At 47.7% G+C, this 24,700-nt stretch overlaps 5 protein-coding genes across 14 annotated transcripts in view; 3 read left to right on the top strand and 2 right to left on the bottom strand.

Annotated features, from left to right (window-relative positions):
• Nucleotides 1-25: 25 nt before the first annotated feature.
• On the top strand, nt 26-1,276 carry Prosalpha3 (proteasome alpha3 subunit). The gene is made up of 3 exons (XM_017171798.3): nt 26-170; nt 255-460; nt 595-1,276. Exons 1-3 carry the CDS (start codon nt 168-170, stop codon nt 1,181-1,183), a joined length of 798 nt encoding a protein of 265 aa, XP_017027287.1. The 5' UTR covers nt 26-167; the 3' UTR covers nt 1,184-1,276.
• A 1,563-nt stretch (nt 1,277-2,839) lies between these two features.
• On the bottom strand, nt 2,840-4,457 carry LOC108078154 (uncharacterized). 3 transcript variants are annotated; one of them, XM_017171797.2, is made up of 5 exons: nt 4,312-4,457; nt 3,918-4,144; nt 3,668-3,745; nt 3,027-3,613; nt 2,840-2,969 (listed from the first exon to the last, which is right to left on the bottom strand). In XM_017171797.2, exons 2-5 carry the CDS (start codon nt 4,107-4,109, stop codon nt 2,957-2,959), a joined length of 870 nt encoding a protein of 289 aa, XP_017027286.1. In that variant the 5' UTR covers nt 4,110-4,144; nt 4,312-4,457; the 3' UTR covers nt 2,840-2,956. The 3 variants fall into 3 exon arrangements, with proteins under 3 accessions (XP_017027286.1, XP_041633128.1, XP_041633129.1); XM_041777194.2 differs by having other exon boundaries at nt 3,918-4,134; XM_041777195.2 differs by lacking the exon at nt 4,312-4,457 and having other exon boundaries at nt 3,918-4,061; nt 4,118-4,260.
• A 46-nt stretch (nt 4,458-4,503) lies between these two features.
• LOC108078151 (uncharacterized) lies at nt 4,504-16,833 on the top strand. 2 transcript variants are annotated; one of them, XM_017171795.3, is made up of 7 exons: nt 4,504-5,178; nt 10,156-11,543; nt 11,643-12,498; nt 12,558-12,690; nt 12,824-13,278; nt 13,350-13,458; nt 13,526-16,833. In XM_017171795.3, the coding sequence occupies exons 1-7, from the start codon at nt 5,140-5,142 to the stop codon at nt 15,394-15,396; spliced, it is 4,851 nt and encodes a 1,616-aa protein (XP_017027284.1). In that variant the 5' UTR covers nt 4,504-5,139; the 3' UTR covers nt 15,397-16,833. The 2 variants fall into 2 exon arrangements, with proteins under 2 accessions (XP_017027284.1, XP_017027283.1); XM_017171794.3 differs by having other exon boundaries at nt 13,523-16,833.
• Nucleotides 16,826-24,700, bottom strand: part of LOC108078153 (CDK5RAP3 protein homolog) — a 27,212-nt gene continuing 19,337 nt past the window's right edge. Inside the window, exons 1-4 of one of the 2 annotated variants that reach the window (XM_017171796.3) lie at nt 18,614-18,753; nt 18,370-18,544; nt 17,464-18,312; nt 16,826-17,398 (exon numbers count right to left, since the gene is read on the bottom strand). In XM_017171796.3, coding sequence (XP_017027285.1) covers nt 16,893-17,398; nt 17,464-18,312; nt 18,370-18,544; nt 18,614-18,619 — 1,536 coding nt within the window. In that variant the 5' untranslated portion in view covers nt 18,620-18,753 and the 3' untranslated portion in view covers nt 16,826-16,892. Of the gene's footprint in view, nt 17,399-17,463; nt 18,313-18,369; nt 18,545-18,613; nt 18,754-24,700 lie in introns of those variants that run through there. The other variant, XM_070284614.1, reaches the window with a different exon arrangement.
• The window catches only part of mud (mushroom body defect), a 10,815-nt gene continuing 5,594 nt past the window's right edge, over nt 19,480-24,700 (top strand). For 3 of the 6 annotated variants that reach the window (XM_070283698.1, XM_017171917.3, XM_070283697.1), the window contains exons 1-6: nt 19,482-19,824; nt 19,892-20,096; nt 20,167-20,730; nt 20,788-20,888; nt 20,963-21,070; nt 21,279-24,668. In XM_070283698.1, coding sequence (XP_070139799.1) covers nt 19,786-19,824; nt 19,892-20,096; nt 20,167-20,730; nt 20,788-20,888; nt 20,963-21,070; nt 21,279-24,668 — 4,407 coding nt within the window. In that variant the 5' untranslated portion in view covers nt 19,482-19,785. Of the gene's footprint in view, nt 19,825-19,891; nt 20,097-20,166; nt 20,731-20,787; nt 20,889-20,962; nt 21,071-21,278; nt 24,669-24,700 lie in introns of all 6 variants that reach the window. The other 3 variants (XM_017171914.3, XM_017171915.3, XM_017171916.3) reach the window with 2 other exon arrangements.

The raw sequence follows: 24,700 nt of genomic DNA, 5'->3' as shown, positions 1-24,700 counted from the left end.
GCCGGAAACAAGTGTGACCGTTCGAAGACAAGTCGGAAATGTGTGCCATTTTCGACACTATAGCGTTATTAGCTGACGGAGCGCTGGGCACACTCGGCTACACTGAATGACAAGTAATTTCTGTTCGATTTGCCAAACAAACTTGTAAATTTATATACTTGAAAAAGATGGTAAGTACATACCGACGAACCGCCATATCCCGTGTCTGTGAAGTGGACAAGTGCGCTAACCTGTACCTGTGTGCCATTTTCCAGGCGCGCCGCTATGATTCCCGCACCACGATCTTCTCGCCGGAGGGCCGCCTCTACCAGGTAGAGTACGCCATGGAAGCCATTTCGCACGCCGGCACTTGCCTGGGCATCCTGGCCGAGGACGGCATCCTCCTCGCCGCCGAATGCCGCAGCACAAACAAACTGCTGGACAGCGCCATTCCCTCGGAGAAGATCTACCGCCTGAATGAGTGAGTTGGTGGGAGTCGGTATTCCCGGCATAAAAGTAGGGGAAAAGGAGGAACTACGAGATCTGAGACTTCGAAGGCTCCTTTAAATTCACATAAACTAATACTTAATACTGATGAGAATCCTTTGCCCACAGGAACATGGTCTGCTCTGTGGCCGGCATTACGTCCGATGCCAATGTGTTGACCGCCGAGCTGCGCCTGATCGCCCAGCGCTACCAGTTCAGCTACGGCGAGGTGATCCCCTGCGAACAGCTGGTCTCGCACCTGTGCGACATCAAGCAGGCGTATACCCAGTACGGAGGCAAGCGCCCCTTCGGCGTTTCCCTGCTCTACATGGGCTGGGATAACAAGTACGGGTACCAGTTGTACCAGTCAGATCCCAGCGGCAACTACGGCGGCTGGAAGGCCACTTGTATCGGAAACAACTTCGGGGCCGCCATCTCAATGCTGAAGCAGGAGCTGGCCGACAAAGAGAACGTGAAACTGACACTCGAGGACGCCAAGGACCTGGCGGTCAAAGTGCTCTGCATGACCCTAGATACCACCAAGCTGACGCCTGAAAAGGTGGAGATGGCCACGCTGCAGCGCGTGGACAATGCTACAGTCTACAGCGTGCTCGAGAAGCCCGACGTGGAGAAGCTGATCGAGAAGTACAACAAACTGCAGGCGGAGGCTGAGGTCGCCAAGAAGGAGAAGCAGTCGAAGCAGCAGGCCAAGCCCTAAGCCCGCCTCCCTGTTCATTGGTGGATAGCTACATGCATAATTACTGATTTTTGTATTCGAGGAGTGTGAAATAAAATTTCAAAAAAGAAACAAGGGGGGCGTTTGGATATCTAAAAATTCGGTGGAATTTGATTGATTTTAAATATAAACTCGACTCTCGAGGAGTCCTACTACGAGGCCTTGGCGGCGGTCCAGAAAACGGAGATGGTGAAGCGGCAGAAGGATCGCAAGGACATGGACAAGGTGGAGCAGGCCACAGCCCTGGCCAGGAAGGTTGAGGAGGAGGCCAAGAAGCAGTAATAACACCAGCTCTTAGAAAACCTGTCTAGCCGGCTCCGTCTTCTACCGGCCCTGACCACGACAGTCACGGGCACTATGGGAACCGGCATCTCTGCGTTCGGCTCCCTGCCCAAAAAGCCAGTCGTTTAGTCTTAAGGGAAATTGTACAATTAATTAAATAATGAAATATACATTTATTTGAATATGACATAGGAATGGTATAATATAAACAATTGTTCCAGACAACTTTTTACGAATGATTGCTGTAGGCTATCCTATAAAAACCAGGAAATGGCATCAGAAATAGTTGACTATATAGAATATACATGTATTAAAAGGTAGGAATAATTGTATGTTTTCTAAAATGTTTAAAATAACTAACCTATTGAAGACTTTTTATAAATTTGTTGGCTTTTTTATCGTTTTATCTATACTAAAATAATCAACGTTTAAAACAATTAACCTACTATACTATCAACGGTGCCAAAGGCCAGCTGGCAGCAGTCGGGAGTCCATTGCGATTCTATTATCCGGGTACTGTTGTCGCACACACTGTGCAGCTGTGGGCTCGTACCCTGGTGATGTTGCGGTCGAAGGTGCGGGGGGCTTTGCAGGCTCCCAGTTGAGTTAGTGCCTTCAACGCTATGTTCTAACTATGCACAGCAGAACCGCCTTACTGCTCTGCTGGCTGGCTGTGATCGAGGACAGGTTTCTGCAACAATAACTCTTTTAAATACATATTGGGATGTACGTATGTATGCTGACTTACCTACTGCTTGACGCGCTTGCTGTGCCCTAGGGTACAAGTGCGTTGGTGGCCTGCCACCTGTTTGGTGGTCATTGTCAGCCGCCCACAACCGCACTCGTATTGATACATCTCCTTGTTGCACTGTTTTTCGTGCCGGTAAAGCACGGCTGATGTGTTGCACTGCATCATGCACGTGGAACACAAATGTATTTATCTCAGCCTCGACGGCGCCAGGAGCGGCGGCAATGGTGCAGCCGCACTGCACGCCCCTTGATCCTCGGCCTCGTCCTGGTCGACCTGCGCAGGCTCCTCCAGCAGGAGCTGCAGTGCTGCATCTTCGGCCATTATTTCCGCCTCCAGGTAGTCGATCGCGGGATCCTGCTGCTCGGCCTTCACGGGCTCATCCTCCGCGGGCTCCTCCTGCTGCTCGTGGCGCAGAGCCAGGGCCCCGTCTATGTCGAGCTCGTCTTCGATCTCCGTCTGCTGGAGCTCGGTTCTCTGCGCTATTGTGTTTGATAGGAATTTGTGCCCCTTCACCTTGAGGAACGACAGCTGCCGGGCCTCGACCGGGCCGAAGGCTTTTTCCGCAGCAGCGCCGGCGTCATTCCGCTCCTGCGAGGACTTGGCAGTGGCGACCAGGTCCACCAGGAGGTCCTCTCTTGGCGTTATTCATTGTTCACGCGCGGTTTTCGTTTGTAAAAAACGGCTAAAGTCGCCGAAAAAAGCCAAATTCGCCGAAAGCCCAGTTAGTCCGCGAGGCTGAAAGAAGGGCCCTTAATGAAAAATACTTTTTTTTATTAATGTGTACACACTTACCCCGACAGATCCACGTCCAGCTTCTCCAGCATGCTGAGGAGGCACACCACTCTCCTCAGCAGCTCGTGGACCTCCAGGAGCCTTGCCTTCATTCTGGGCTCTGCCGTGAGGGCCTCCGCCATTACGAGGGACGCCTCTGTGGCCAGTTTCCGGCCCAAGCTCTCCAGCACGTCGTTGTTGCACTCCCGCAGGTGGAACGGGCTGCCCAGCACGGCGAACCGCCGGGCCACAACCCGCTCCACCGCGTTGATCTCGGAGAGGGTTTTCCTCCTGGCGCTGGCTGGGATCGAGTCGGCCATCGCGCGTATGACGGCGAACTTTTCGGCCTCGCTGTGTTGGCGGAACACCACGTGCTTGTGGACCGCCTGGAGGAGCACATCGGCGTGACCCATGCCGGTGTCCATCCTCTTGATGAGGTGGTGGAGGTCCACCAGCACGGGGTAGCCCGCCTCCACAAGGAGGGCGTTGTTCGGGTCCTCATCCGCCACGATGGCCAGCAGGTGGTCCTCGATGCCCATGCCGCGGAGCTCGTCGCGGACTACCAGCAGGGACTCCAGCACCTCCCGGGCATCAAACTGTCTATCTCTCTGGACAAACAGGGCAATTAGGCTATAATGGGCTTTATGTGGATATGTACTTACGGTTTTCGTGTAGACCACCTTTCTTATTGAGCCATCCTCCGTGGTGGCCAGGATGAGCACGATGTGTGCGGTGACGGGCTGCAATAACGGGATATAAGTTGAAAACTTGTTCCATTTTTATAATGAGTGGGCGGGTGAAAAGAGAGCCCCACCAGCTGCAGCCACTACCGACCCTCCCGCCGCACCACATACACATACTCATATGAATATAAGGGATATGGGATACAGGGATATGGGATATAGCACTCACCGTCTTTAGGAATACGACGTCGATCATTAAGAAGAAGCACCTGTCGGTGGACGCCGCTTTCAGGGCCTCCAATGCCGGCCTGTTCACGAAGAGCCCACTCGGCCTGTGGGGGTCGTCGACCACGGGCAGGTGCCGGAGCACCTCCTGGCGCAGGTGTGGCGCATTAAAGTGCTTTAAATTCTGAATTTGCATTGTCTTACTGGTCAGTTCCTCTTTCCTGTTGGAGACTTGTCCGGTTGTTTGTCTGGGTGTGACCGCTGTTTATTCCGCTGAACACGCCAAAGCCCCGAAAATTGCGCTTTCGCGGCGCCTGGGCACACACTTTAGGACGTTTTCGAGACGCGGCACGAGAACGATCTGGCAACGAGCGACCAAAAGTACCAGATCGTTTTACCTGGTCACACTCGTCCTAAAAAAACTAACGAGTAGTGCTGGCAAAAATCGTTTTTCCACTATCGATTTTTCGATGTTTTTACGGACGATGGTTTTCTTGTATATGGTATATGAAAACCATCGATAAAAAAAAAAGCTAGCATCGATCAAAAAAATAGCTACGCCGAGTTGCCGGACTTGTTTATTGTCCAGAAACTACTAACTAAGCCCAAAATTCCGTCGCTCAAAAAACGTTAGTCGCCGTCAAAAAACGCTAATTTACTGCTAAACTAACAATTAGTCGGTTTCACCGGAGGGCTTTTCGTGGAAAACACAGTTCGCGCAGCGGCGGGCGCGTGGAAAGCGGACGGGGAAAACGTTTTTTCGTACGCAGCAGTGGAAGTGAGCGCGCGTGTGTGTGTACGTGCCACAGAAAGTTGCAAGCGAAAGGCTCTAAATAGTGCACGTTAAATTGTTGTTAATACTTCATGTGCTCGCTTTATGCAATAACAAATCCCCACAAGTGTCCATGCGAAGGCGGAAAAATGTGAAAAAGCCAATGGGAATTTCTCAATGTTGTCAATATTCAGCGAGAGCGACGTACGAAAAGTCAAAAGCAAAGGAGAGGAGAATGGAATAACACAAGAAAAGAGCTGGGCCACGGGGAAGCAAGAAGAAACGCGAAGCACGGGCTAAAGAAAAATCGAAATAATAAAAAACACGCACACAAGCGCCTGGCCGTGTGTGTGTGCATGTGTGAGCGAGTGAGAATCTGTGCGCGCGTGTTTGTGTGTGTGAGAGAGTGAAACGTATAAATAAAATTCAGCCAAATGCAGAAACCAACAACAAAATGGATAACAAAACTACACAGTTGGATTTTAAATTACTGGTAATTAAATAATGTTTACCATTACCCTTCTTCTTCTTCGCCATTATGATATCAAGTACACACACACAAGCAGCTGAATTTACGCTTGTATGTGTATGTCTAATTGAGAGAGCAGCAAAACAACGTGTAATGCGTAGGCAAGAAAGAGAGCGGCAGTGCGAGAGAGAGATAGAGGAGCGAGAAGAGAGCGCGATAGAAGAGGAGGTGGAGGACAGATAACAAATGAAGTGAAGTACAGTGTGCACTGGCCGTATTTATTGTTGTTGTTGTTGTTTGTCGTTCTTATTGTTGTTGCTGTAGTGTGAAAAGGTCGTCCCGATTAAAAAACAAAAATTTAGTGTTGAGCTCCAATTGGAAATGCGAAGCACCTGAGGTAAACAAAGAGACGCTGCGAATGAGTTTGAGCGGGAATTGCGGTCAACTTGGGTTTGATTAAGAAAGCGCGAAGGGGAGAATATAGCTGAGCAGAACGCGTATAATTCGGCCAAGTGTAGCTGGCGGGAGGGTGGTTCTGAAATTCCCTCTATTTGAGTTTGCTTTATTATTTTAAAAGCTTTAAAAACCAACCCATCCCCAATCACTTCTTGCACAATTCCCACCCACCAGCACACACACACACATACTGAACTTCCGCCGAGTCTTTTGCTCCATCTCCCAACCGCATCCCGCCCTTCCTCTGCCGCCCACTCCCACTATCCCTATTCAAAGGCAAAACCCATACCACTCCCATTTCCATTTCCATTTGCCTCCTCCTCGTCCGCCTTCTCTTTCTCCCCTTTTCTTTCCCCTTTCGCCGAGTGCCACATAATGTTATTTTTGTTTTTTCTATTTGCCTCTAAAATGAATTGTAGTCCCTCCTTCTCTCCGCCTCTCTTTCCTCCACGCCACCGCTTTGCCTTGCTTTGCTTTGCTTGTTACTCCCCACTTTTCGACCCATTTCATCATTGCTATTATTCACTTTTGTTTTGTTTTCCTTCGTTATTTTTGAGAAAATATTTATTTTTATTTTTATTAGTTTATAACAACATTTACATTTACTTCATCCACACACAAACACACCAGCATTTACATAAATACTAATACTACAAATACTACAAAATCCGACAGCCAACAACAACAACACTCCAAAATTGAGCCCCAAGAGCAAGAGTATGATTGTATTTCTTTCTCTCCCTCCGTTTTTGTGTGTTTGTATTGTTGTTTTTGTGTGTTTGTAGGTGGGGAAACGGAAGGGGGAGAGAATGAGGAGTTCTCTCCTCCTCCTGCATGCATATAAATTCGAGACATTTCACATGCAGGTGCGAGCGAGAGGGCCAATCGAGTACGAATGTACGAAGCAAAGCACAAGTGGAAGAAGAAGAATAGTAAACAGCGCCGCACAGTGGAGCAAGTTTTCTGTTGCCTTTTGTGGGGCACCGTTTTAATTAATTTCACCGTTAATACGATTAAAATTCAGCGATTTAAATGAATTAAATTACTTCTACGTCACGCCACGAAATGCACTCAATTCGATTTCCCACTCCGTTTCAAATAAAATGTTCCCTTGATCACTAGTTGTTTTGTTGTCTTTTAATTAATTCTGTTTTGCAGTAACTCAATTAAAGTTTTTATCGCTCTTAATTGAGTTTACGACATTGAGTTTTCCTTCCCTGTCCTTTCCACTGTGTTTTGCTGTGCCAATTTCATTAATAAAACTCTGAAAAAAGGGAAAGAGAGCGGGCGATGTAAATGCTATTTTTATTTGATTAGTACAACTATTTGAACGTACGTGTATGTGTGCATGCTTGTGTGAGTTCCACTTTGAGAGCTTTAATGTGTGCCCGAGTGCGAGGGAGATGGCGCTCACGAAATGTATAACATAAATTTTGCTAAAAATGCAGCCAACGTCATCCCCCCGACCACCGCTTGCCACCTCCCCAGCGTTTCACCCATCTGAACACTATAGAGTGTATATATATGTTCATACGGTGTGCTCATGTGTACATAAGTATTTCGAAGATAGCTCTTTGGGTCTTTATGTGTGCTCTGAACAGGTACATAACAATTGCAAACGAACTAAATATTTCTGTGCAGCAACTAAAGCTGAATAAATCAAGATGGAAGAAGCATTAACCATCCAGACCCACCGAATATAGGATACCCAGCCTCCTACCTATTGCCGAAAAAGTCGAGATATCTACACACAACTATAAGTATTTTTAGGTGCTCATAGGTACATGTTTCTAAGAAACATATACTATGATAAAAAATATCTATATAGCGTTTCTAATTCAGTTGACAGCAACGAATAATAATAATAGCGAATTGTAAATAGGGATTATTAGTTTTTAGCTTTATTCATGATAGTAGGGAAATCAAGTCATTCTGGTGTAGAGGTTTACGCCGATGGTTAAAGGCATCGGCGGCGGCGTAGAGGTCAAAATGACTCGGCGGCGGCGGCGTAGTAGTCAGAAAGAACCGGCGGCGGCGGCGCGTCAAATAAGGCAAAAAGGCCATTTTAATGAGTTATTTTTTTTTTTTTAAGTTTTATAAAGAACAATGACACTGAAGGCCGCGCTGAAGCTGCGCCGATGCCGCACCAGCGGCGCGCCGCGGCGCGCCGTTATTTTCATAATTTGGCGGCGGCGCGTCAAATAAGGCAAAAATCGGCGGCGGCGGCGGCGTGGCGCGGCGGCGTATATGTCTATTCTGGTGTACCTAATACTTTGACCATAAGTGTGTAAGAGCATAAAAGCATATACATATTTTCATATGTACATAACATACACATGCTGGTGAAATTTTAATTAGAACACAAAAAAAAATCTAATTAAATATGGCATTTGCTTTTTTCTTGCATTGCGCGCTCCTGAGCTTTTCTCTCCGCCTTTTCCGTTTTCCACCACCCCTCTCTTGCCTCACGCATACAAATTATATTTATAAAAGTTTATAAATGCATGCATGTGTGTACGCGTACTTGTAGTAAGTTTGTGTTATCTGCCATCTAAATTTACAACAACTTTATTGACAAATAAAACGGATGAATCGCAGCGTTGCCACCAAGATTGAATCGGTAGACTATAAGTATATTAAAAATCTGTTATTTTCCTTAGTTCAAAACCTTTTATGAGCATTACCGTTCCGTATTTTATTTCAAGTTGATTGATTAATAACAGTTAGACTGGGAGAAAGTATGGACTCACTGACTTACACTTTATCGCTGCTGCTATTATCGCTGTATAAACATGCATTCAACCATACAGTCGTCATATGGCTTACAAAGCATAACACCTCTAAACAAACTCCATAAAAAATTAATTGTTTGCATATCATTAGCTCAGAAATATAAATACATATTTAATTTAAGGTTATTGTTAGTAACAGTATGCATAGATTAATGCGACAGTAGAACGTACTTAACGTGAATTTTCATTCCCAAATGAAATTATAAGTATAAAATTGATTTTAAAGTTAAGCAAGATTTTATTTAGCAAAAGTCTAGTCTATATATTAACATTTATTTTTTCAAACGATTATACCAATATATTTATACATTTTTATTTTTTATAAATACAAATATGAAAACATTGATAACACTTCAGTAGATAAGTAGATTGACCAAAGAAACCGATATTTGTTAATACTTAAAATCTTGCTCAAATCACGTTAGTGATCCCATAACATACGCTTCTTTATAGTCACAGCATTTCTAAAATAAATAGTTTTATTATATAATTATTAAATATTAAAGTTCGTTGAATTTAGTTAGTCTAGTTCACAGCTTAATTTGAATCTTTGATTCAAGTTTATGGAGCTAACAGTATAGGCAGGAGTATAGTCATTATAAATTTTAGATAAATTTTGTCGGGTATCTTTTTTAGAGCATTTTAGGGTTCTGCTTTCGTTTATATGGGCCTGTCTCCTCTCCCCTTTTCCCTTCGCCTTTCGCTGGCTCCCCATTGTTTCCTCTCCCGCGCGCACAGTGGGTGGATGGGTGGTGGGAGAGCTGCAGGCAGAGAGCTCCACATTGTGTTTGTAACAACTACAAATCGCTGCAAATATACACACACGCTCACATACAGCGCATACATACATCCATAATAGCAACATTGTGGAATGGGGAAAAGTAGCACAAATTGTGCGCTGTTTTAATTTCTCTGCCGCTGTCTCTGCCTCTGCCTCCGCTTTAGCTGTTTTTTGTTTTTCTTTTCTATTTTCGCCATCTTCGTTTGCCATTTCTGTGTGTGTGTGTTTGCTTTGTGCTAATCGCTTGCGCGAGCAGCGCAGCCGACGTCGCCGTCGCCGTGCTGTCTACGTTTCATTTCATTGAAGCGCGCGCTCTCTCTTCCTCCTCTCTTCCAATCTCACATTCTCCCGCTTTTCAGCTCTCCCGCTCTAATTGCATTAAATTGTTTGGAAAATCATAATCAGTAATTGTGTTTGACGACAGTTATTCCTAGCACTGTGCCTGTGTGTGTCTGTGTGAGAGAGTTTGGCCGTTTAATTGAAACAAATGACGATTCTAATTGGGCCTTTAGCGGGACTAACAAATGTCCCGTATTAAGGTGGCAACCCTGCGAATCTCCCACCCACCACATTCCGCAGTTTGTTGTTTTTGCCGTGAAAATGGTCGGCTTCAAGCGGAAGTTGGTAATTTATTTCCACTAGCGCAATAATTTAAGCACAGTGGGCCCAAAAAATGTTAATAGTCAGGTCTGAGTAAATTATAGTATTTGGGACACATGTTTTAAATAAATAAATATAGGTTAAACAGAATACAATTATTCATTAGCCCTTACAGCTGACTGTAAAATTATATAAACAACGATATAATTAATGAAGTATTAAACTAATAAATGAAGTAATTAATTTGTATTAGTAAACCTATTGATCTCACAAGTCGGCTGCATTTTTAAATTTTATATACGAAAAGGTTAAATCATTACAAATGTTTTATTAATTCAAAAATTAATTAAAATTTGTTGTATTATTTTTCAGGTTGATCAGTCACTAAATCTACTGGACAGCCTCAACACGGCATTGCGGTGCGATGCTATTCAATTCTTGCTGCAGACTCTCAAGTGCAAATATCCGGAGGCCTGCGACCAAGTCGTCAGGAATCTGTTCAGTCACATAGCCGCAGCCAATGACAGCGGCGGAGGTGGCGGCGGGGCTCAGCAGCAGGAGCTAGCGAGGACGAAGCAGCTGCAGCTGCTGCTGACCGCCAAGAAGGAGAAGACGGAACCGGGAACGGGAGGGGAGGCGAAGATCAAGCGCGAGAACGACGACGATGAGGCTGGATCGACGGATCTGAACCAGAACTTTGAGAAGATCCTCTGCAAGGAGGAGTTCCTGTGCCTCGAGGAGGAGGAAGAGGATTTCCTTGACGATGCTGACACCCAAAACTCGTCTTCCCTGCAATTCAATGCTGGTAACAATGTGGACGCCCTGGCCCTAGGCCCCGGCGACCCGCTGGACCTGATCCACACGGGGAATTCCCTGTTGGTCAAGCGGAAGTATGCTGCTACCTTCGAGGACGAGAACCAGCTGGCCGAGGATGCTAACAGCAATAGTAGCGACGGCAAGCTGGTTAAGAGGAAGCGCACCAACAACATGCACCTGACCGTGACGAGTGTGCGGCGGAAAGAGGCACGCTCCCGGCTGGGAGAGGGGTACATCTTCCACGAGGACAGCCAGTACACGATGCGCTATCACCACAGCACCGGCGAGTTCAGTGAGCGGGCCTTCAAGGCCCAGTTCCGAGCTTTGCTGCGCATGGCGCTCAGCCAGCACCACAAGCCGTTCCTGCGGCAGTTCTACGAGAACTTTGTGGTAAACGGGCGCCTGTTGGGTACCACGCCCTCGGCGAGAGTGCTCAAGGAGCTGCGCGAGCAGCGGCTAGAGGAATGGCGTCGTCATCGGGAGCGCCGTCAGCTGGTCAGCATGATGAAGCAGAGTGAGCAGAAGTTAGAGGAGATCCAGCAGGAGCAGCAGCGGGAGGAAGTTCAGCACCATCAGCTGGAAGAGATGCAGCAGCAGCAGCTGGAAGAGATTCAACGGCAGCATCAGTTGCCGGCCATCTCGTTTGGCGACTCCGAGCTGGAGTCGGAAACGGAATCGCAGCTGTCGTCGGCTGCTCAAGAGATTATGAAGTTTGAGGAGTTCATTGACGAGGGTGTAGGCGCGGGACGTCTGATTGATGGTCTGGAAATGGAGCTTGAGACCGATGACATGTTAGCTGGCGCCGGCAGTGTCCTGGACAGCGTGAACAGCGCTAGCGGGCACAGCAGCAACAGCAGCAGCAGCGGGAGTGGGAGCGGCGCTAATGGGAATGGCATCAGCAGCGGGGTGATCCTGGAGAACAATAGTCATCATTCGCATCACCTGTGAGTTTCCTTTGTTAAATTACACTTCCCCCAAATAACACTGGGAAGGGTTATATTATTTCTTTGAGTATGCTTATTCCTTAACTTCTTTGCTTTCAGAAGTAGCAGCAGCAGCGCAAATATTGTGATCAACGGCCTTACGTCAAGCAATAGTATCAGCAACAACAATAATAATAATAATAACAACAATAATGGCAGCATGCATTGTCCGCAATTAACGCTGCAGACGCAGGATCAGGCGGGAGCGTCTTTGAAGCCGTCGCACCACTTGCCCATGCCCATGTCATTGGAACACAGGGATGCGAAGGGCAGCCAGGTCCTTGGCAATGCCAATGTGATCATGCCAAGCGGCAGCTCCGGTCACGCCAGCGAGATTCAGCTGCACCAGCAGCAAAACCACTACAACTCAAGCAATAATCCCCTAAGCATGATGGGTGGAATGATGCACCAACAGCAGCAGCAGCATGTGAGCATGCAACACCAACAACAGCATCAGCAGCATCAGATGATGCCGGGGCAGGGGTTTCCCCAGCATGGAACTTCCATGATGGTCAACCGTCAAATGCCCGCTCTGGCTGCTTTGTCGAATCTGGGCGACACTCCTCCTATCGGCAGCCAGTTAAACTCCTCCCTGGAGCTGGACGACAACGACCTGTCGGGCGACGAGGATGACGACGACCTGGAGCATGATCTGGACGAGCTGGAAGCGGCCAAGCAGCAGCTGATTGATGGCGGCAGCAGCAGTAGCACCTCCTTGCAGGCGCCGCCATCGCAACACGGCAGCGGCAGTGGGGGCAGCGGAGGCCAGACGCCCGGCAGCAAGAAGAACAAGCCCAGCTACAATTGCCTGCTGTGTCCCAAGTCGTATCGCAAGAGGAAATCCCTGCTTGACCACTACAAGATGCATCCTGGTTTCTGTCACGATTGCGGACAGCCCAACGGAAATACGTTAGAGGTAACAACAGAAGCGAAGCGAATTATAAAAACTTATACTAAACAAATCTCAACTTGTAGGAAGTAATCCTCCACAACAGGACGATGCATGTAAAGGAGTTTCCTTTCGTGTGCGAGACTTGCGGAGAGTCGTACTCGCGAAAGCAGCAGTTCCACGCCCACGTGGAGTCGCACAACAAGAAGGAAATCAAAAGTGAGTCGCCGTGAATGTAAATTTCACCAAGCTCTTCGGTGCTCGGAGTTCCTTGGAATCAGCCACAGCCTAAAGTTCCAATTCCATGAAACTGATAGTCTAACCATTTCATTTGTTTTTTTTTTTCTTAAAGCATTTCCCTGCGGAGAATGCGGGTTGAAATTTCCGCAGAAGAAGCTACAGCAGCACTTCGAGGAGACGGGCCACAAGGCCGACGGGGCCATTTGCGAAGTGTGCGGCGAGGAGTTCCAGTCGAAGAACGCCCTATACCAGCACATCATTCGCGTTCACAAGCGCGACAACTTTTTCGAGTGCCACATTTGCCATAACCGCTTCACGCTAAAGGCGAACCTGGAGCGTCACGTGCAGCTGCACACCGAGGTTAAACGGCCCTACGTGTGCGACCTGTGCGGCTCGTCCTACTACACATATCCCGCGCTCAAGGAGCACTATAGCAATGCCCATGTCGATGTCTCCGAGTGCAAGTGTACGCTGTGCGGCAAGCGCTTCGGATCGGCCAAGTCGCTCCAAAGGCACCTGCCATCGCACTCGGAGGAGCGTCCGCACTGTTGCAACTATTGCGATCAGGTGAGTGTCCTGAAATAAAAATTTACCTTAAATGTGGCAACCAAAACTGATATCCTTTGATATTCCGGCAGACCTTCAAGTGGAAAACGCATCTGGTGCGCCACAAGCAGACGACGCACGGAAACGAGCCGCCGCCTCCGAAGAAGGGAAAGCAGCGCTTCCCCAAGGCAAACGAAGAAGGTAAGTGCAGATTTCAGGACCGTTGCATAAAACTAAAATATATTTGAACCTTTTACTTATCCAGCAGAAATGGCTTCCCTGCCGGATATGCCTGGACCGCCGCCTGTAAAGGCCAGCAAAAAGGCGGTGACGAGTAAGGCGAAAGCGCAAGCGGCAGTCGCCGCGGGAGGAACCTCCCAGTTGCAGCATCAGCAGAAGGGCGTTGCAGCCACGCCGACGCCACCGCCGCCGGTGTCCACGACACCGGGATGCATGCAACAAGATCAGTTTAATGCGGCCATGGTCAGCAGCAATAGCTCGCAGTCCTCCACGGCGTCCACATCGCAGCACTCGGTGTCGACGAGTGAATCTCAGCAGAATTCCATATACAATCAGAGCTTTAATGCGGAGAAACTGCAGGCGGGACAACAGCAGCAGCAGCAACAACAACAGCAGCAGAGTGCCTTGCACCAGCAACATCCAACGCCGCCGCCGCAATCACAACAACAGCAGCAGCAGCAGCAACATCCAACGCCACCGCAGCCGCGAGTGGCATCCGCAGAATTGCATCTGCAGCGCATGAACAGCTTTGGGCAGGATGGGCAATTTCACTTCGAGGCTAGTCCAGCAGCTGGTGGCTATCAGCAGCATCAGCTGATCAGCCAGTATCAGCAGCAACAGCAGCAGCCTCAAACTCAGCAGCAGCAGCAGCAACATCATCTCGCCCAGCAGCAGCAACAACACCTGAGGAGCCACACCCCACAGAGCCCCCATCCGCCGCACCCCTCGCAGCTGCAACAGCAGCAGGCACAACCGCACTTCAGCTCCCCCCACCATATGCCGCCTATGCACCACCAGCACCAGCTAATGATGCAGCAGCAGCACCGCCACAACCAGCGGTCGCCGCTGCACCATCACCCGGCGGCCCAACAATTGCAGCAGCAGCATCAACAACCGTCGCATTCCCCCCAGCATGCGAGACTTCAGTCGCCACAACCTGCTCCAGTACAACAACAGCAACAGCAATTCCTGCAGCAACAGGCCTCTGACTCCTGGGGCAACATGAACTTTGGCAATCCACCAAACAACCAGCAAGTGGAGCTCAAGGATAACAAATTCTATATCGTAGACTCGGCAGAGTTCCTAGGGCTTCCAATGAATGTGCCGCCAGCGCAGCAGCAGCAACAGCAGGCTGTAAGCAAACCGCAGCAACAACAGCCGCAACAGCCACAGCAGCAACAGCAAGATCCAGCCCTCGCTGGAGACCTGATGAGCTTCCAGCATATGTGGCCGGCGCCTGGGTTTAGCCAAAATCCTCAGCAGCAACAGAACCCACAGCAGCAGCAACAAGCAGCGCAGCAACAACAACAACAACAGCAGCAGCAGCAACAGCCCCAGGGTCCTGCAAATCCTAGTGATCCACACAACTACAACAATATCGGCAGCATACTCACGAATCTCATTGACACAAATCCCGCGCCAATGGAGTACAACTTTGACCTGATGCAGCAGCAGCAAGCGCCGACACCCCAACAGCAGCAGCAGCAGCAGCAACAGCAGGCGGCGCAGCAGCAACATCACGCTGCCGGGAGCTATACGAGTGGCTTAATGCGCAGTGGAAGCAACGTTTACGGAGGTGCTTACGAGCAGCATCTCAGTGACCAGCTTGTTAGCGAGCAACAGAAGCAGCAGAACAGCTTTCAGCCTTACCACCCACATGGCCTGCAGGCGCAGCAGCAGTCGCCATTGCATCCGCATCTGCTGCCACCGCCAGCGCCGCACGGAAGCGTCTATGACCGCACGGGAGTTGGCGTCGGAGTTGGAGTCGGAGTAGGCTATTCCATGCTGGGAGATGAGTCTAAGGCGGTGCTGCCGCCGATGATGGGCGGCATGATGCAGCAATTGCCACCGCATGGCCAGCAACCGGACTTAATATACTACCCAGTGAAGAATGATTGACAGTCGAAGCACCATCAACAGCAAGCTCAGCAGCCGAATCACCATCACCACCACCGCTGGTGGACAGAGCCAGCCAAGAGAGGCGATGTTTTTCATTGAAGAAACAGACAGAAACAGGAAACGGAAAGCGGAACAAGTTCGTTTAGATTGTAAGTGTAGGGGAAATAGTGTGGAGTATGCGGGGACTCGAGGAGTTGTATGTAGATAGGGCAATCCACACACATGTTTTTTTGAAATTAAGAGCAATAACATAAAGATTAGAGCGGCAGAAGAGCTCAGAATTTTAAATCCGACCGGCGCTATGATACGTGTATAAAATGTAATCATTTACAGAGAATACATCAAATAAATAGAAGCATGTATACATAACTAAAGGCAGACATATACATAGTAGCATCTAAGCAAGGCAAAGTAAAACCTAAATTAAACATACAAATAGTAAACGTATATATATATATTTGAATATATATATAAATTATATGAAACATATAAATTAACCTTAAGAAACTACTAACAATAACGCAGACCACAAGCAACTTTCGAACAAATTTTATGCTTATTTAACATTTTACCATACGAGTTATATGCACACAAATACGTACGTGTTGATGTATAATCAAAACAATCCAACATTATATTCATACATATGATATCTACGGAGACCACGACCGCGAGAGACCCTTATATATTGTAGATGATTGATTGAGTTGAGCGTGGATCCCCGGTCAGGCATCACAAACAATAACATTAACAATACAAAAGTACACGACGCTTCGAGCCCGGGCCCAGCGCCACACAAAGTTGTAACCATATCATGAGGCCCCTCCCCTTCCCCCTATAATTAATTGTATTCTCGATAGTGCTTGTTATTTTCTATTTAGTTAACGAATTGATTATGCTACGGAGCCTTTCTGCTGAGCCACACTTTTGTTAGATTAGTGCCTAAGTCTAGTTGATATCCCCATGTATACCCCCGACATCTTGTGGCTTTTTACACCCAAACCTTGTACATCTTTAAAGCATTTCCGATTATTTTTTTCTCCCGAGCTCCCACAATTCTACTTGCGATTATTTACACTTTTTAACGAATTTCCTTAAAATTCAAGACGGGCCCCAAACAAAACATTTAAGTTAATCACAGAGTTGTTCTTGTTTTACCAATTATTCAAATTCAACTTAAGAATTGTATATTTAAGTGAAAGTTTAAAACGTTAAATGTGTAAGGATACTTTTATGGACAACAAAAAATAAAACAAAACAAAAAAAAATGAAACCAACAACAAACTTCACTAAATTAGGTTTGTATTCTGGATACAAAAAATAAAAAACAAAAATAAGCAAAACGGACATTAAAAAGAGCAAACACAATATAAAACAAAATTTGTATATTTAATAAAAATAGCAAAATAAATAAACTTCTTTTAAAAAATTTACAAATACCGTCTTTCGCTGCCAGTTACTTCCCATTTATTTAAAAAAACATTCAACAATTTACATTAGTTAACACCGCCCATGAGATTGACCATCCGATTTTTGTACCGCTTCGATATGTCCTTCTCAATATGGGACTGCAGGACTCGGGTCTGGGCCACCAGCTCGTCCAGAACAGGGTTGAGCTGCTGTCGCTGCTCCCGCAGCTCGACGGCCCGTCGCTTGAGCGCCTCTCTCGTGGATCGCAGCTTCTCCACCGCCTTGGTCATTTGCTGCAGCTTGGTGGCCAGCAGATTGGCATACTTGGGCGAGTGCTTCAGCTGGAAGAGATGCCGCGTCTGCTCATCCGAAGTCTGTTGAATGATTTTCTCCACAGAGCTTAGGATCTTCTTGATGCTCTCCGCATCGTGGGTGGTGATGTTGTCCATCAGTGAGAACATGATGTCGCTCGAAGACTCCAACTGCTTCAGCTCGTAGAGGCGCAGGCGCAGGAATGATTCCAGTTCGTAGATTTCGTCCAGGAAGCGATCGCGATAGTTGGGCGAATCCAGCAATGTGTAGGCCTGATCACCTAGGACGAACGAAAAGAGTTTACTCTTGGCTCGAGCTGGCCAGATTCCCTTATAAACTACTTACCTTTGGCCGTGCCGCCGTCCATACCAGTTCCCTCGACCACGATTCCGTACTCCTCGACCGGAATATCAAAGTTTATTTCCACAGCTGCCGCGGGAGCACTTTCGATTCCCCAGTCGATGTTGGCCCCGTCCGTTTCCTGCAAATCCACACTCCCGAAATCTCCATAGTCAATTATCTCCGCCGAAACGGTTGATGATGTTCCGCCACCATTGTCGTCCGTTCCAAAGTCAATCTCGGTGACAACGTTATCCTCCCCCTTTTGAACGATGCCTTCGCTTAGATTCAACCTAATCGGTGGTTCCTCCACGGCAAGTGGCGCCTCCTTGTGAATGTACTGATACACGGTGGTGTTGCCGAACTCCACCAGGTGGCTCAGAATGGGCAGTGGCTGCTTGTGTCCGCTTACTTCAGCGTACAGATCGATTCCCGGTTGGACTTTGGCGATATCGTCCAGAGACTTGGTGTACAGCTTGGGCAGGCCTGCTAAAACCTCTATAAACTCCGCATGCAGATTATCCCCCTTGACGCCCAATTGCTCCAGCAGCGCTGCGTGCTCGGCCAAGAGCTGGGTCTCCGGTTTGTTTAGATCATGGGCTCGCTTTTGGCTCTCGTCGGTCTGCTGCTCCAGCTTGGTCATTTGCTTGCGCACCCCGGGAATCTCGTAGTTAACGTTCCGCACAAATATCTGCGCCGTTTCCGCTAGGTAGACGGCGTTCTTCTCGTACAGGCGACTGATCTCCTGCCAATCCTTCATGCGCTGGCTGCCGTAGGTGCCGAACACACTCTTGGTGTCCTTTTCCGTTTGCTTAAGAATCTCAATGATCTCCTTGACATGGTAGTAGTTGATATCTAGAAAGGTGCCCAAGTCTAATTATCTGAACCGCTTTCAGGCCTGGCGCCACTTACTTGTATTCGCCAATAGCTTAATTAGTTGCTCGTTGGAGGGCATGTCCTGCAGGGCATTGCTTATCTTCGTGTGAATGTCCCTTATCTCCTGTTGAACATTCTTGGGCACGATCCTTCGGCTGATCAGCCAATCCTGCAGCTTCAGCGTATGGATGTCGATGGGGATCTCGGACTCCTGTTCGGGAGTACAGAGTAGAAAACGGTGATGAACATTTTCGGAGAATTGTTTTCAAAATAAACTTACATTCATTTTTACTGTGTTTGTCCACGCAAGCTGTTTTCTAGAGCTGGAAAAACAAAGATGTTCATATCGATAACAACAATGAATATATCGATTGCATCAACTTTCTTTCAAAAATCCAAATTTTTCCCCTGACATTACAGTATACTTTTAAGCGAGTAAAATTATATATTTCGGGTCATTCGACAAGACTCATTTAAATAAATATGTTTTTTGTCAAAAAAAAAAAAAAAAAATTAAAAGTAATAAAAATTGCATATTTAAATTTATTTTTTCACAATAGACTGCAATTCGCGACTCCTTATTCCAAAAGACAAAGTAAAATATTAATATGTAATCCGTACGAGCTTATGACTTCTGACTAAAAATATATGTAATTCCTTGCTGGTATAAAAACATCTGGTTCTTGAAAATTAGGGCTTAAAATGGCCAAAAGAGATACGTCTATCTTCAAAATAATTGATATGTAAAATTACATAAATTAAGTTTATTTACCAATTCCCTTCTAGATATTAACTAGTAATAATTACAGACCGTATGTCTGGATTAACTGTGCTGTTTATATTAAAACCAAATATTTAAACTGAGGCTAAAAAGGTTAATATCCAGAATTTTTTTCTTTATGTTTAACTAAGATAGTGGTTTTCGTGAACAAATTAAACGAATTGATTAATGATTTTTAGTTTAATACTTAATAATACTAGTTTACTTATTACTTTATTAAAAATATACACAATGGACAAAATGCTGTCACAGTGTAAACGTGGCTTAAACATTTTACCTTAGCGATACTTAGGAACTATCGTCGTCATCGATCAATCGATAACCTCAGCCCGCTCGATCGGCGGCTTGGCGTCCATATTGAACTGTGTATTTAAGGACTGATCAAAATAGTGCGTTCTTCTTTGTTTTTCACGTATCTAGATGTCGTTATAGATTTGTCAAAATTTGTAGTATGTCGAGTGCGTCCTTGTTTGTTTGAAGTCAGATACAATCGCTCGGTGTTTGTTTTACTGTGGCGTGGGTTACCACTGCAGATTGAAGATCGCGTGTGGATGCAAAAAAAAGAAAACAGTTACGTTGGTTTCCTAGAAGTTTGCACAAAGGCAGGTGTGTCTTGGTTACGGTGACGTCAACGTTTTCGCGTTCGCGTCGCCTCAAGCTGACAAAACATAATGGACCTCCAGAGCTGGGAGAAGGTCCTTCTTCAGTGGGTAAGTGCCGGAAAGTGGGTCACGCAGTGCAGCAAGTGCAAGTAGCTTATTACCTCTGGCATTGCAGATCCACACCTTCGGATTCACGAAGTCAAACTATATCACACTAGAGCAGACCGACATCGATTCGTTCTTCGCTTATTATGTGCAGAAGGCCCAGGTGGAGCCTGTGCCAGTGGTGGAGGTTGCGCTGCAGGCTCAGCCAACACAACACCTATCGCCCAATGAAGCCTCTCCAAGGCAGAGCACGGCCTTGCAGGCTTTTCTTGGAGGTAAGAGTAATTAACTTATAATTGAATTTTTTTTATTAATTTAACTAAAATATTTCCATAATTTCTGCAGAAATGTATCCCGAGTTCAATGGAAACTTGGATGGCCGAGGGCAACTGGTCGGGTCAGACTACCTTTACATATACTCACTGCTCCTGCACTACAAGTGTGTGAAGCAGCCCAGCGCCTCCTTCCACAGCATCTGCAAGAAGCTCCCAGTTCTAGCGCAGTCCTGCATCTGTGAATTCTTTCAGCAGACGATGAATATACACCTGACGCGTGAGAATCTCAGTCAGGCTATCGCCAACGTGAGCAGCATGTTCCTGGCCCCGGGCGCTGCAGAGATCAAGCCATTTCGAGCCACCAGCTCGCACAGTCTGGACAGCGATGGCAGTGGTCACAGCAGCAGCCTCGGCGAAGATGCTTCGGATCTGCCCATTGACTTCCTCGGGCCTATCTCTTCTCCGTCGCCAAGGACAATGCCGCCACCTGCGACGCCCAAGACAGAGCTGCTGGAACAACGAACCAGAGAGGTGAGGGGACTTCAGGCGCAACTAGAGGCGGAGCGATACGAAAAGAATGTCCTAGAGGAGCAGATCTTGGAGAACGAACATCTCATTAAATCCCTGAGAAAAGGTAAGCACAGAAGCATTTATGGAAATTGCATGCTAAATTTACAATTGTTTTTTGCAGAAAACAAGATGAAAAAATTGCAACTGGCTAAACTAAAGGATAGCAGCGAGAATGAGGATGAAGATTCGATTCGAAAATACGTTCCAAATGAGTTCGATCACGTAGGTAGTAGACATCACCATGTGGTGGCAGGTAGCAGGAACCATAAACTAATAAACATTTACTCCAACTTCAGTTGAAATGCAGCCTGATGAAGGAGATCAGCCAGAAGGAGGCCCTTATAACGGAGACCCGTGATAAGCTGCAGGATTTGCGCATTGAAAACGCGGAGCTGCGTAGCAAGGTAGGATACGATAATTAAAACTACCTGCCTCATCTGATAGATGTGGTGTAGAGCACACATAAGTAAAGAAAACAACATTTTCCATTTCCATTTTTATGAAAATCGGTCCGCGTGCCGAAGTTAGCTTCCTTTCTTTATTAACGTTTTTCTAGCCTGAATTTAAAGTTTATATTTTAATAGTTTTATTATGCTTTCTTGTATTAAATAGGTAAAATCTTCGACGGAACAGCTGGTGGTGTGCATGGACCGCATCAGGGATCTTGAGGTTCGCCAGGAAGAGATCGCCCAAACACTCGCAACAAAAACAGAGCAAGTTGACTGCCTGGAACGTGACAAGCAGGAGCTGGAGCAGTGCTTGCAAGTCACCCGCGATGAGCTGCACAATCGGCGCGAAGTGCTCAACTCTTCCTCAGATCTGCTAGATTTGCCCATGTCGCCGAACACTACGCCCGAGAATCTGGCCGACTCAGTGATTGACAAGCAGCTGCGGGAGAAGGAGCACGAGAACCTCCAGCTGAGAGAAGAGCTCCAGGAACTGAGCAAGTCCCTGGTGGCCATCCTAGAGGAACACGGCTTGGCAGTGACAGACAACTCTTCACAGCTGTCGTCCAGTATTGGCGTTGTCAAGGAGGAGTTGACCAAGTCAGTACGCCTTATTGAGCTGCGCGACAGCCAGCTACTAGAGCAGAGCCAGCTGCGCGATCTAGCCCTGGCACAATGTGAGAAGCTAGTTGAAGAGGGCCGTGAGCATGCCAAGGAACTGGATGAGATTAAGGCGCAGTACGAGCAGCTGCGCGATCAAGCCCTGGCACAATGTGCAAAGCAAGTTGAAGAGGGCCGTGTGCATGCCAAGGAACTGGAGGAGACCAAGGCGGAGTACGAGCAAAAGTTAGCTAGTCAACTGTCTAGCCTGAAAGCCTTGGAGTGGGAAAACGATGAGGCCCGGTTAGCCCTTAAGCAGGCAACTTATGAGTCTGCCCAAGCGGACGAGCACCTCCGCCAGATTAAGGTGCAGTTGGCCGAAAAAGAGGAGCAGATGACCCAACTGGGCAACGAAATCTCGGAGCTGCGCGAAAAGAACAAAACTCTTGAGAGCCGCACCGACTCCCTGATCAACGAACGAAACAGCGGAGTCCTGCAGCTACATCAGGAGCAGCGTCGCCAGAAATATGTGCGTAACAAGTACGCGCAGTGTCGGGACCAGCTGTTGGCCCAGAGCTCAGACATGGATCTGTTGTCCAGAAACCTGGATGCTTCCGACAGGAAAGACATGCTTCGGAGGGTAGACGAACTGATTGCCGCCAAAGAAGAGCTGCGGCAGCAGCACGAGGCCCTAAAGTTGGAGCATAAGAAGACCGAACAGGAAGCTCTGGAGCTGAAGGATCGCCTGCAGCTTGGCGTGGAGCTGCAGCAGTGTGTGCAGCAGAGCCACGAGCAGCAGCAGGCAGACCTTCAGCAGCAACTACAGGTGGCGAACGAGCGAATAGAAGCAATGCGGCAGCGAAATCTGCAATTTGTTGAGCAAATCCAGACCGATCTCAACAGCCAGCTGCATAGCTCCCAACAGGAGGTGGAGAGCTTCCTGTCCCGAATCACTGCGCTCGTGAATGGCGGCCAAGTCGTTGTTAAATCGGAGGAGAATGGTTGTCAATTGTCCAAATTCCAGCAGTTCGAATCTATGCTTGTTTCGTCTCTTCATCAGCGATCTCTGGAGGTGCAAGCCCTACAGACAAAGGCGGATCAATTGCTTGAAAAACTGGACACGGTTCAACGTCAAAACGATTCAATGCTAGAGGCGGAGAGCCAACTAAAGGTTTCAAGGATTAATCAACTTAAGCTCATGGCATCTCTGGAAGCCAGTGCTGCAAAGTTACGTGTCACTCTGAACCACAAGGATGGCGAGATTGCAGCTAAGAACCAGCAGGTGGCCGAACTGCAAGGACAACTGGCCAGCGATCAAGCCAGCAGCCTTCTGCTCAAGCAACTCAATGACACCATCCACAATCTAGAGCAAGTCAACGAAAAGCTGATCGATGACAACGCCAAGCTGGAGAGCCTGCACATGGAGATAAGTTCTTCCCTGTTGACAGCCAACGGCGAGGTTGAGCGTCTGACGAACGAACTGTCCAAGTGCCAGACTAGTCTGACCGAGATGACTGCAGCGGACAAGCTAAAAGCCACTCAGTTGTCCGAGAGCGAGAAGGAGCTGCTTAAATTACAAGATCAACTAAACGAAATAAGCTCGAAATATTCCGATTTGGAGCAGCACGTAGACCACCTTAGGACTCTGAAGTCAGACTGTGAGAAGCGCTGCCAAGAACTCGTGGAGAAGTTAGCGGAGAAAGAGTCCCAATTCTCGCAATTAGGCATGCAACATGAAACACAGCTCGATGGGCTCAAAGCAAAGCTCAAGGACGCCCAGTTTAATATCGAACAGCAGCGCCAGGCGATCCTGACCGATAGAGAGGAAATCTACAAGTACAGGGCCCAGCTGGCGGATCTCGTCAAAGCTCGGGACCAGTCCCAAGAAGAGATGACAAAGCTGCGCGGTTTATTATCCGAAGAGGAAAAGGAAAAGCAAGAGCATCTGAAAACAATAAAAAATCTGCTTGGCAATGAGCAACAACTCACTCAGAAGATAGATAAATTGATGGGCGAACACTCCGAAGAGCTGCACCGTCTGCAAGCTATGCTCATGGAAAAGCAAGCGGTCATGGCTCAGCTAAAAACCCAGTTGTCCAGCGCCACAGAACTGGCACAGGCGAGGGCCAAGCAATTGACACAGGCTGAGCTGGCGCAGGTCGAACTAGCGGCTAGTTTACAGAGCGAGAAGGCGATGGCGGAACAGCTGCGTGTTGAAGAAGAGGAAAAGAGTTCGGCTGCTTACGAGCGCATTGGAAAGCTGGAGAAGTTGCGAGACATCCAGGAACACAAGGCTCGGCAGCTAAGCGACCAGCTAGCGGAAGCCGATCAGATGAAGGTGAGCCTGAACCTGGAGATCGGAGCCCTGAATTCTGATATTGAGCAGCGCAAGCGTCAGATGGCAGAGCAGGCTAGCCAACTGTCTGCCAAGCAGAACGAGATTGCCGAGTTGGAATCCAGACTAAAGTCTGAGGTCGATCAACACAAGCTGGTTAAGGTGGAACTAGAACAAATCACAGTAAAACTAGCCGAAGTCCAGCAGGAGCTTAATAGCACACGGTTAGTCCAAGACACGCAGCACTTCGAGCTAGATGAGAAGACGCGCGAGATGGAAATGGAGCGCGCCGATTCCGCAGAACGAGTCCGCTTCTACCAGCGACGTATCGATTCACTCGAAGGGCAGTTGGCCGAGGTACAGGCCGCCAGCCAAACGCAGGAACAGGCTCAGGGCCCAACTGATCTGTGCACAACCTATAGCAAGGCAGATTGCCCCGCTGCCGCATCGGACGATGAGCTTGTTCAGCTGCGCCAGGAGATGGCCAGAAGCAAGCTAGACTGCCAGATTCTTCAGGCCAAGTATCGCGAGACCAAGGAAGAGATCCAGCGCTGCGAGCAAAAGATCAAGGATCAGCGTCTGGAAATGGAGGGCAAGCTGGACAAGATGAAAACGAAGATGGTATGTCATTGTAGAGTATTCAAATGCGATTC

The sequence above is a fragment of the Drosophila kikkawai genome, chromosome 2R (genome assembly GCF_030179895.1).
Source record: "Drosophila kikkawai strain 14028-0561.14 chromosome 2R, DkikHiC1v2, whole genome shotgun sequence".
In the NCBI taxonomy this organism is placed as follows: domain Eukaryota; kingdom Metazoa; phylum Arthropoda; class Insecta; order Diptera; family Drosophilidae; genus Drosophila; species Drosophila kikkawai.
This window is presented reverse-complemented; position numbering and strand designations above follow the sequence as displayed.

What these genes read in the sequence shown, in the direction of transcription:
- Prosalpha3 (XM_017171798.3), top strand. An exon ending in AAGATCTACCGCCTGAATGA is followed by an intron (nt 461 to 594) that starts GTGAGTTGGTGG and finishes CTTTGCCCACAG; the next exon opens with GAACATGGTCTGCTCTGTGG.
- LOC108078154 (XM_017171797.2), bottom strand. Translation starts at nt 4,109, where the DNA reads ATGCAAATTCAGAATTTAAAGCACTTTAATGCGCCACACCTGCGCCAG. An exon ending in ACGTCGTATTCCTAAAGACG is followed by an intron (nt 3,746 to 3,917) that starts GTGAGTGCTATA and finishes CCGTTATTGCAG; the next exon opens with CCCGTCACCGCACACATCGT. An exon ending in AGGTGGTCTACACGAAAACC is followed by an intron (nt 3,614 to 3,667) that starts GTAAGTACATAT and finishes CTGTTTGTCCAG; the next exon opens with AGAGATAGACAGTTTGATGC.
- LOC108078151 (XM_017171794.3), top strand. Translation starts at nt 5,140, where the DNA reads ATGGATAACAAAACTACACAGTTGGATTTTAAATTACTG. An exon ending in AGTTGGATTTTAAATTACTG is followed by an intron (nt 5,179 to 10,155) that starts GTAATTAAATAA and finishes ATTATTTTTCAG; the next exon opens with GTTGATCAGTCACTAAATCT. An exon ending in CCCCAAGGCAAACGAAGAAG is followed by an intron (nt 13,459 to 13,522) that starts GTAAGTGCAGAT and finishes TTACTTATCCAG; the next exon opens with CAGAAATGGCTTCCCTGCCG.